General features: G+C 34.7%; 1 protein-coding gene across 2 annotated transcripts in view; it reads right to left on the bottom strand.

Annotated features, from left to right (window-relative positions):
- Positions 1-12,373, bottom strand: part of GULP1 (GULP PTB domain containing engulfment adaptor 1) — an 803,315-nt gene that overhangs the window by 74,543 nt on the left and 716,399 nt on the right. For both annotated transcript variants that reach the window (XM_053698596.1, XM_053698597.1), the window contains exons 5-9: positions 12,180-12,251; positions 10,805-10,903; positions 9,251-9,388; positions 7,442-7,558; positions 4,055-4,147 (exon numbers count right to left, since the gene is read on the bottom strand). In XM_053698596.1, coding sequence (XP_053554571.1) covers positions 4,055-4,147; positions 7,442-7,558; positions 9,251-9,388; positions 10,805-10,903; positions 12,180-12,251 — 519 coding nt within the window. The remainder of the gene's footprint in view (positions 1-4,054; positions 4,148-7,441; positions 7,559-9,250; positions 9,389-10,804; positions 10,904-12,179; positions 12,252-12,373) is intronic.

Below are 12,373 nucleotides of genomic sequence, written 5' to 3'. Positions count from 1 at the left end.
ACATGCCTAAAAGTGATGTTTTCAGGAAACATACTGTGGCTTGGGATTTTATAGAAGAAGTGAGTAATTACTTAGGAAGAGAGGCAAAGTAAGTCAGACAAAGAAGCATATAGAGAAGTAAGCTTGGGTATGGGGTAGGTTAGATAACAGAGCCTGATGATGGCAGTTATTATATACGGTATCCCACAAAAGTGAGTACACCCCTCACATTTTTGTAAATATTTTATTATATCTTTTCATGTGATAACACTGAAGAAATGACACTTTAATACAGTGTAAATTTGCTGTCCCCTCAAAATAACTCAACACACAGCCGCTAATGTCTACAAAAAGTGAGTACACCCCTAAGTGGAAAAGTCCAAATTGGGCCCAAAGTGTCAATATTTTGTATGGCCACCATTATTTTTTAGCACTGCATTAACCCTCTTGAGCATGGAGTTCACCAGAGCTTCACAGGTGGCCACTGGAGTCCTCTTCCACTCCTCCATGATGACATCATGGAGCTGGTGGATGTTAGAGACCTTACGCTCCCCCACCTTTCGTTTGAGGATGCCCCACAGATGCTCAATAGGGTTTAGGTCTGGAGACATGCTTGGCCAGTCAATCTCCTTTAACCTCAGCTTCTTTAGCAAGGCAGTGGTCGTCTTGAAGGTGTGTTTGGGGTCGTTATCATGTTGGAATACTGTCCTACGGCCCAGTCTTCGTAGGGAGGGGGTCATGCTCTGCTTCAGTATGTCACAGTACATGTTGGCATTCATGGTTTCCTCAATGGCTGTGTGAAAATTTACACTCTTATACAGGCTTTTCACTCACTACTTTACATTGTAGCAAAGTGTCATTTCTTCAGTATTGTCACATGAAAAGATATAATAAAATATTTACAAAAATGTGAGGGGTGTACTCACTTTGTGGGATACTGTATTATATTAAAGGGACTTAAAAGTAAAAATTAAACATACAGTTTAAACAGAGGGACCAAATTTTCAAGTTCCGAATGGAGCTTAATGCCTATGTTTCCGCGCAAGCCTTCAGGCTCGCCGGAAACAGCAGTTATGAAGCAACAGTCTAAAGACCACTACTCCATAACTTGTCCACCTGCTCTGAGGCTGCGGACATCAATCCGCCGGATCCTATACGATCAGGCTGATTGACACCCCCTGCAAGGGCGGCATTGCACAAGCAGGGGGCGGCATTGCACAAGCAGTTCACAAGAACAGCTTGTGCAATGATAAATGCCGACAGCGTAAGCAGCGTAAGCAGCAAGGCTATAGGCTCTCATTCTATCAAGGCTGATAGTATTTCCACTATGAATCTGTTTAAAAATGTTGTTTTTTATAAACGTGGTAGAAAACTATGTGGTCTATGCCCTTATGTGGTCAGTGGGTTAGATAAATTTAAATCGCACAATACGGATGAATGTTTCAATATTGGTTTACGTATAACTTGTGATACACAATTTGTGATCTATTTGCTTGACTGCATTTGTGGCCAACAGTATGTTGGGCCCACCTGCAGACCCATAAAGAAAATGTGGGGGGAGCAACGCAGGAATATTGAGAATAGACTGATCATACATAGTGTTTTCATGTTTTCATGAAGGGAAAAATTATTCTATCAGAATTACCCCGATTGAACACATACCTAAATCTTGGGAAGCGAATAGTTTCATACGTTTAAGGCAAAGAGAAATGTTTTGGATTTGGAAGCTACGTACTCTTACACATTTTGCTCTAAATGAGAATGTGGACATGGCCACTTTTAACAATTAATTTATCCTTTTTAGTTTAAGTGCACTTATATTAGTTCTGTTTAATGGCATTGGTTATTACACCTCCATATACACATGTGTGACACATTTCCTTTATAGTTACTGTTAGTATCAGGGTCCTTTATCGTTAAGTATTTCTTTTACATCTATATTGATAATTAACAGATATATACACATATTGTAGGCTATTATAGACACATTTTCACATGATGGTGGTTTCTACATTATTGCAGTATTTTTGTTGTATATTGATACATTTTATCAAGGGTACCTCTATGTTTCCATATTGCAATCAAATGTATCTATATAACAATCTTTTGTACCATCTTTTGTTATTTGTCCGCTATGATGTTGCTATTTATATTCTATATTTGAGCTTGTTTTTTGTTTAAATATTTGTTTTAGCTAGGTCCATTATGTTGATCCATATCAATATATCTATGTGTATCATACTCTGTTTTTTATAATGAAAAGTTTTATAACAATTGATACGGCACCTGCACATTTGCGACTATTTGATCTAGTTGTATCCAAGGTTTCTTGGTGCTACATCTCCATGCACAGTAGCCGAATCAATCTTTAACCTTGTGCAATTTGAAACTCCGTCGGCCATGGTTGTTGTGGTCTGTTCTTTATTGTTTGTTTGTATATTGGTTATTATAATATTTTCATATGTGTTGTTTTTCCCGTTTGAATAGTCGCTCACCAGTAGTATTTGGTGGCATTCTGGGGGCGTTTTTTGCACTATAGAACAATTCTATCGATAATATCCTAAGAGAAGATATGATTGGTTAATGTTGTGGACATGCGCTGTAGAGTGACAAGAACGCCAACCAAGGGCTATTTAAATCTCAGTTAGTGACAAGTTTAACAGCTCACCTGATGAAACGGTAATATCTGAGAAACGTGTTGTGAGACATTTTTACTGAATGGTTTTGAATTGATTTTATATTAAAACTTTTCTATTCTCTATACTTGTCACTCTGAGTTCATACATCTTCTGGCATGCTGAGCGTATCACACGGAATGTGTTTGGTTTGATTTGGGCAACTTAAACTCTTTGAACCATCACTTGGATCACCTTTTCGTATTCAAAGGATTGCCTGGGTATCATAAGTCTGCTGGCCGACTTCTATTTGTCCAGACTGTCTCTCCTGCACTGTTGAAGTGCTTAAAAATCTGTGAGTACGTTTCTAGCCTTGTTGTCTGTTTATCCTTGGTTGAAGATATCACACCATTTGGGCACCCTCTTTTCTCTTTTTGTCCTCACTAATGAATGTTGGCTGTATTTATTCATTCAATATTAGCATTAAATGTTGTGGGAATGTTTAACATTACATTATTGAGGGGGAAACTGTACTGAAAGTTGCCTTCAGTAATAAAATATAACACCTAGTTTTTCAAATATGCTTGGCATAAAAAATTGAATGTCAAAATGACAGATTGACCTGTCCATAGTCATTACTTAACACAATTGGGGATTATATTTAAAGTATATAATTGTATGTATGAATTTTTCTCAAAAGGCTGTACAAGGTTAGAAATATGTAACCTAACAAAACTAAAAAAAAAATAAAAAAAATATGTATGTGTGTGGGAAATATGTCCTATTAGATTATATAACCTTGGCACAAGTTTTTTTTTAAGTGGACTAACAAGATACCACTCAACATTTTAAAAATGGGCATGCCCTCCAAATACATTATGTTTGTGCATTCAAGTAGATTCCCCCCATTAAGTAGCTTCACAGACCATAGGCATGTGAGCTAGATTCAGGGCCAACTTTGATAGGGATATATATTTATTTAATGTATTCTGGCAATATCCAATATATTTCTATCCAATATGCTTACTGAGTTATCAAGCATGAGCAGAATGCTTGGCTGCCATGACAGTAGGCACAAAAATATGACATATATGGACAATTTATTAAACACTTTTTATCCTAAATCAGTATGAATGTACAGTATCTGACTGTGTTTGGGGACATTATTCCATCGGATAATAGTTTTTGCAACTATATACATAAATAATCATAGCTTTTATTTTTCACAATTCCCTTTTATCATAATAGTTTACCTCCTTTGCTTCTTTATTATATATTTTGTGTTTCCGTTACACAAAAAAAATGTTAAAAAATATTAGACCCTACTGTTTTTCCTGCTTATATTTAAATTGCAAATATTTACTCCATTTTACTATAAGGCCAGGCATAGACAAATGATTTAATTGCATGATTTTGTTTTTAATCATGATATATATGGTTTGCAAATCATATCTACTTACAGGTGACAACGTTAAATCACTTATTCTTAACTGGTTTTCCAAATCTTGCACCTTAAATTTCAGTTCTGTGTTCTCTGTCTCTAACTCCTGAATCTGAAATAACAATAATTAATTAAATTAATAAAAAAAATATGTAAAAATATCTAATCAGCATAACAGAAAAGTGCATGTCTCAGACTGATTCAGTAAAACACAGGATCATATAACAAGGCAATGGGCTCCATGTACTAAGCAGCATAAACTGATTTTAGCCCTTGCAGGGCAGGTTGCGAGCCTGCTTCCCAAAATGTAAGTTGCATCGGTCATCAGACCACCTCTTCTTACGCTCTCTGCCACCTTGTGTGCACAGCCCTTAGTACATGAGGCCCAATGTGTAAATTTAAGAATGTTTATTTAGCAGGGTTTATTTTTAGCTTCATATACACTAAGGCATAGATTACAAGTATAGCGCTATTGGTAGCATAGGGTGCACTATCAATATTACTGGCCCATGCTCAGAGGAGAACATAATCTAGTATTAAAAGTCAATGGTAAAACATAATTACCAGATAATGTTTAGTGTTACCAGCATCTCTTTAATGTGCCCTATACTTTTAATGGATAGAACGACCACACTAAACATATTATAATATAAGTTGTGAGTTATGTGTTGTGTGCAAGATGTCAACTCTTTGAACTCTTTTCTCATCTCTCATTTTCTTATCTATCTAACGCAATGCCACTTTCTAAAGACCACAAGCAGTGCATGCTCTGACCTTGATAGTATCAAAAATAGTAACATTCTAAGCAAACTATTAAAGGCAACTTCACTTATAATCCTATGTCACATACCTGCAATAACCCCTTCGAGCACAGAATAACATGGTATATTGCTTTAAATGTTTGATTCCTTACAAATATCCCCAACCCCTAAAGTCGATAGTCTCTGCATCATTAATATCTCATACCGCATTGGTATGAATGATTGGAGTTAAGAATCCTAAAACAATGTCCAAACTGGTTATTATCTTTAAAGTTATATAAAGAAGTGGTGTGAGATTAGAAGTACTCACTAATTAGAAGTTACTTTAATCGGTTTGAAAAGAATAACAAACACATGGCTAATTTGAATATATGATGACATGCGAATACACGTTGTCCTCAATTGTAGTCCGCTATTGGATTTTTTTCAAATAGTTTTAGCAGAATTTGATTGAATTGAATCTCACTAAGACAAACGTAAGTAAGTTTCGTTATTGGACATTGGGAGTGTCAATCAAATGTATCCATGATTGACAGTCATGCTCATCCAATCATGACCCAGCAGGTTAAGGAACACACGCAGCTGAATGAAATGTTTAACATTGTATCTTTATAAGTAAGTGTTATTACTACTACTTATTTTATCACCTGATAAAAGTCTTTGAAATGAGAAAAGCGTTGTAATACTTTGTGTTTTTATGTCAAGCATATATTAAACGCATTGGTTTTTACATTGACATTTGAGTCTTTATCTGGGGTTAGTATTTTACTCTCTGCTTCAAAAGTCTTTGATACCTGACAGAGTGTGTCTTGCGAAGATACCCCATGTAATAGATCCTGATCAAATATAGCAAAGCAGAGGCTTTGAAAGTTTTCATATTCTTGGTGTGGCATATTAAGTTTGCTGGAGGCCTGAGTGTGAGCTAGCTGGGCAGCTCTGATGTTTCAACATGCACCAATTGCATTATTAAGTGCTTCTCATTTGTGAGTATATCTCCATTGGGGGTTTTTGTGGATTACTGCATTACATCAACGTATTTCACTATTGGAGCACCCTCACTCTTTTTCTACTTTACAGCTCAATTCATTACTTGCCCATTAAATAAATGACTACATTAAAAGGTTAGGGTTAGCATATTTCTGAATGAGTATGACTGTGCAAAAAAAAAAAAAAGTCAAATCACCACCAATGGTAATAATGATAACATTATTATACTTATTATGAATGTGACAACTGATCTAGCATTAAGCCCTTAATATCCAAATTGCAAAATTATAACTTTTTTATTTTAATTAAAGGGGCAGTCAAGTCCAAAAAAACCTTTCATGTTTCAAATAGGGCATGTAATTTTAAACAACTTTCCAATTTAATTTTATCAACAATTTTGCTTTGTTCTCTTGGTATTCTTAGTTGAAAGCTAAACCTAGGAGGTTCATATGCTAATTTCTTAGACCTTGAAGGCCCCCTCTAATCTAAATGCATTGAGCTCATGAATGTGAATTTACCATGGGGACAGTTCTGATTGGCTAAAATGCAAGTCTGTCAAAAAAACTGAAATAAGGGGGCAGTCTGCAGAGGCTTAGATACAAGGTAATTACAGAGGTAAAATGTATATTAATATAACTGTGTTGGTTATGCAAAACTGAGGAATGGGTAATTAAGGGATTATCTATCTTTTAAAACAACAACAATTCTGGTGTTGACTGTCCCTTTAAATACACTTAATTTAAATATAACTAAAACTGTATTTTTTTTTTTATTAAAGAAGGACAAGAAGTAAATTATCGAGAAACAGAATAATTAGCATATTAATGGAAAGATTCGTTTTTAATGAGTGGTAGCAATGGGGATTGTTCAATTACTGTTCCAATGTACAAACATGTTTCATATATAAATGTAATTACAATTAAATTACAATGATCCCTTCCCCCTTTATCAACTACTACAATAACAATTGAAGGAAATAAGCATTTAATGCAGCCTGTATATGATTGGGTACCAGCTGTGCTCAAGAAGTATAGTTCAAATGAAGGGGCATATTTATCAAGCTCTGTATGGAGCTTGATGCCCCGTGTTTCTGGCGAGCCTTCAGGTTTACCAGAAACACAAGTTCTGAAGCAGCGGTCTAAATACCGCTGCTCCATAACCTGTCTGCCTGCTCTGAGGCAGCGGACAGACATCACCAGAAAGCAACCTGATCCAATATGATCGGGTTGATTGACACCCCCTGCTAGCAAAGAACTGCTGGTGCAATGATAAATGCTGAGAGCGTATATTGGATCATGTTCGCTCGCACCTTCTTAAATAGGCCCTGAAGCCTAAATAACATCTGATTGTTTGATGCAGGCAGGAATTTCAAAGTATGGAGAAGAGAAAGATCATTTAGTATTCACATAAAAATAATCAAACGGTTTATGATTGTTTGCCTATTTTGACTGTGCTCTATCACATAAGATAAAAAAAAAAATAATGTAAAAAAAAACAAGGATTTACTGTATATTGCTGCCGCTTAGGAAAAATGACTATTTGCTCACACCAAGTAATGTACTTATTATAAGACTCTTTCTTTCTTCTCAGTAAAGACATTTTTACACAACCATATCATGTATCTGAATAAGATAAAACAGCAATATTGCAGGACTCACCCTTTTTTGCAAACCTGCTATTTGTTTTCTTGATTCAACATCTTTTCCTCCAGACTCCAGAAATTTTCTGTAGGCTAAATCAAAAGCTTGTCCAATGGTTAATGTTATCTCTTCTGCCTTCATTGGGGAAAACATACCCATTAGTTTACTGGTATAAATAAAAAGTAAGTAGTAAGACTTAGTAAGTAGTAAGAAAAGTAGTAAGTACTTAGTAGTAGTAAGAAAAAAAACTAGTAAGACACTAAAAAGCACAAACAAAATCTAAACCAAGTCCCCCACAGAATTGTCTTCTGACTCTCTGAAGCAATCGCCACAAAGGTAATGTTACCCTTGGGTAACTTGTCCACAGCATTTTTTGACACAGAATGACACTTGTGGGAGAATTCAACTTAATTAATAACATTTTCCCAAATTATGATAATTTGAGTAATTAACCAATACAGGTTTAAAGGAGAAGGGTATATTTAAGAACAGAGCCTTCGCTTCTTCTGATTGTTTGAGGTATCCTTAAACTTTTAGTGTTTGCTTATTTAATTGCTTATCTGTTATTCCTGAAACTTCTTCAGGAAAATCACATAATTGAACTTGTTTTATATATCAGCATTTATCTGTGAATATTTATCCCCTAAAACATCACATTTTAGAAATCTAAATTTAGCATGTATAGCCGGGAGCCGGGCTGGATTTATAATAAGGCAGAGTAGGTGTGCGCATACAGGTGCCCTCCATAAAGGTGCACCTGTATCTGCCTATTATAAATACTGGTCAGCTGGCAACCTTAACTAAGATGTTAAGGTAGCCACAAGTATTACGCATGTGTGGTATCCGGCTTCCCTTTCGCAATGCTGAGGCAACCTTAACAACGATTGCTGCCGCAAACACGCAGTGCTTTAATTTTCACTGCTGGAGGCCATCTTGCTGGTACAGTGGTGAACATGGAGGGCGCTTCAGATTTTGGTGCCTACAGGCAACTGGGCTGTAAATATGGCCCTGGAGCTATTTACTTTAAACTCTCGCATAATACAGGGCATTTATGCTGTGCTACAAGTACAGAAACAGAAAAAACAGCAATAAAGTTTAGAACCAATAAAAAAAAAAAAACATGTAAAAATGCATGTTTATATTGGATGCAAATTTAAGCTAGTTTTCAATAACTCCTCTTCTCAAAAACACCTCAGAATGGATTTTAAATATTCTCTCTGCTTATGCTTACATATGGGGGCCTATTTACCAATGTGCAAGTGGACATGATAAGAAGTAGGGTATCATTTCCGCTGCACATCGATAAATGCCGACAGCATACGCTCTCAGCATTTATCATTGCACCAGCAGTTCTTGTGAACTGCTGGTGCAATGCCGCCCCCTAGCAGAGGGTGTCAATCAACCCGATCGTATTCGATCCGATTGATTTCTGTCCGTGGCCTCAAAGCAGGCAGACAGATTATGGAGCAGCGGTCTTTAGACCGCTGCTTTATAACTCCTTGATTATGTCTGTTTCCGACAAGCCATCATAAATATGCCCCATGGTATGCTGCTCATTGTGATTGACTGATCTCTGCTTAGGTATGGAAATCCTTTCAATTTTCCCTGCTAGAGGTGCTGGAGGACAGTAGATGACAAACGACAATTTAAATGAATAATTCCTTATGTCCTTCTACCCCCGAAAAATACAAGAATTTTAAACACTGCGCCACTTTGAGAATGGGCTTAAGGAGTCAGAAGAACGTGAAATACAGTTGATGGCATTTAATAAAGAAGATAAGCACAGAAGAGATACACATTTTGTCCAGGGTAGAAAGGATAACTTACACACTTTTCGCTATCAAATACGTAACATAAGTGCTTATTTGACTCTGTATCTTTGCATATAAACGTAAATATCCTCTTGTCTGTTTTATCGTCGGCACAAAATGATATTCTGTGTAACTGACAATTGTGCAGGGTTTCCTATAAATAAAGAAGAAAAGGGTTAATAAAATGCCAAGCTATATATTTTTATTTATCATTTATTCTATTATAGTTACATTACATAGCATGTTTGTTACTTAAAGATATACTCTTGTGTCTACTTGTAGAGTGATAACTCAAATTCTTTAAGACATCTATTTTCAGTTAAAAAAGAAACTATATTTATTTTGCCAAGTACTAAATTAAAACTGTTTTGACCTTCCAAAAGTGACACATGGAGACAAGTGTGCTTATAATTTTATTTTGCAACGGTCTTTATTATATCACATAATGATGCATAAGTTTTTGTTTTTTTTTGTATCCTAAGAAATTTAAGCTATTTTGGGCCAGATTACGAGTTGAGTGCAAAATTGCGCTTTTGGCTCCCTGCAAATGTGTGTTGGTATTGCAAGTTGAGCGCACATTTGCATGGAAGCTTTGCGCTCACAAGAGCATGCTTCCATAAGCGCTATTGGAAGCCTTGTTGTGATGCTGATAGACTCTGCACAGAACCTAGTGCAGCGAAGGGGGTAACTCGTTGGACAGCATATTTAAAATATATATGTATATGAATATATACATATATATTTGTGTTTATATGTGTATGTACACATATTAACACATAAACATATACAGTATATATAAGCATATATATTTACATTTTAAACACAGTCCACATAGACCACAATGTAAAGGCACTATTCAGTACCGTTTTTTGGGGGGTTTTTAACACCCCACATCCAATAGTTTGAATGGGGCAGCGTGTAATAGATATTAGATATGTGCATTCGGATCCTTTATTAGAAGGTGGCCGCTCATGACCTTTGGCTCTTTTTGGAGCCAGATTTATTCTTGTGAAAGATCTGTGGAAATCCAGATCTTAGTGTGTTGAATTTTCACAGGAATGAATTTGTCTCTAAAAAGAACCGAAGGACACGAGTGGCCGCTTTCTTCTGCATTTGTATCCTAATAAATATCTAAAAGATATGGATCTATTTTCCCATTCTCTAATTATTAAAATTGTTATTTAATCAAGAAAGTGTTTTAGTCCAAAGCCATAATTCAATATAAGCAAATAAACACAGATATATGAAAAACAGAAACAGCACAGTAATTATTTAAAACAAAATGATTTTTTTTTTGTTATCTTATATTTTGAAAAACAATATTTCAATTGAATTACATTATCAGAAGGCATGAAACAAAATTCTTAAACATTAATCATACAATATATTCATATCAATAATGATTATTGTCTGCAGTTTGTTTCAATGGATTTTTAAACTAAATTAAATGCATAAAACATTGGTGATGAAGGATTATATTGTATGATATGATGCAGTTAATCCTCAGTTTGAAAGAAAGAAGGGTTTTGCTTTAATATTCATTGTAAGGCAGCTTTATGTCATCCCTTACCTTTGTTTTTGGTTCTAGAATTTTTACACCATAGATTGATATTTGAAGTTCAACTTTTGGTGTCTTCTGACCTTCAGATTTCTTTATGTGTCTAGCAAACTGGAACAAACACATATCAGTTACATGAAGTAACTATTTAGCCATTGTACAGGAAATGGAGCAATTGCCATATTTTTCCTGGAGAAAATATTTTTAGTACATTGTGATACCTTTACTGGATGAAATTTAGCAGAGCTTATAAATAATTATAATAATGCATATAAATATTATTATTATTATTAGTAGTAGTATTGGTAGCATTATCAGTAATAGTAGTATTGGCACTGATTTAATAATAACCATTAAAAGGTATCAAAATCTTCTAAAAACAACTTTCACTACACAATAATCCTCAGGGGTTTTTCAGCTGGAACATTACATAAACTATCTAAGATTTTGTAATCAGGACCACAATAAACATATTACACATTTAATATGGATTATTTAAAATGTACATTTCCATAATAAATGTAAAATCCACTTCCTTAGATTCACTGTGTCAAGAAAGAGCAATCCAGTAATAATAATAATAAGCATGTTAGAATAAATGGTTACATTGACATTTGTTTTGTACCAATGGATGTTTCTATAAAACAAATACTTCAAATTTTTAAGCAAATGTAAATTTGTTTTACATCTGCTACTTCCAAATCTCTCCATCATTTCTGAGGTGGCATTATTATAAACTGATCCTCCTGCGAAATTATGGGGGACGAGCTACAGAAGCACTTGTTTGTGCAATGTTAAATGCAGGCAGTAGATTCTGTCTCACAAGCCCAGAATGCAATTAGACAGGTTACCTGGCTGGGAAAATTGTCCATCTAATGCTCGTTAAATAGGGCTTATCAACTCAACATTTGAATATTGAAATTTGCTAGTTTGAATATTTTGTCTCAGAATTTCTTTAAAACATCAAATTTGAATTAGGTAAGTCTTGTCTGTCTTTTATAATTGATCCCCTTTAATAAGAAACACTAATATTTCAGTTAAAAAAAGCAAGTCGATTTACCTACTATATGATATTTTCAGCGAATATATTTTATTTAGATTTCAAAAGCACACAAAACACTTTTTTTTTTATTTCTTTTTGTGTGTGTTTTTGCTGCTCTTTTATAAGTTTTATTAGACTTCCATGGAAGCAGATATGTGACCAAATGCAAAAAAAGGAACATAAAAAATGCATTGCAAACAACAAGACAAGGTCTAAAATATTTTTATTACAAACAATGTTTTACTCATTCCGTGTCATTATTTATTGAGCTTTAAGTTATTATAGATGCAATAATGTTAGTTCCCCAGGAGTAGATTGAGTGATGTATAGTTATTCATTTTTTACCTTAAGTTTTCTTACTGCATCTCTTACAACTTCTGTACCTTTAGGCTGTTCCACCTCAGTGTTTCCAAGGAACTATAACAAAATATAAAAACAATGAAATAAAATCAGTTGTCTTATGCTAGACCATACATTAAAGAGGAACAACAAAAACATATTTAGCTTAAGTACGTTTCATGCAGTAGAATTGCATTACA

This window comes from Bombina bombina, chromosome 1 (assembly GCF_027579735.1).
Source record: "Bombina bombina isolate aBomBom1 chromosome 1, aBomBom1.pri, whole genome shotgun sequence".
Taxonomy (NCBI): domain Eukaryota; kingdom Metazoa; phylum Chordata; class Amphibia; order Anura; family Bombinatoridae; genus Bombina; species Bombina bombina.
The sequence above is the reverse complement of the archived record's forward strand: the minus strand, read 5'-3'. Positions and strand labels throughout refer to the sequence as shown.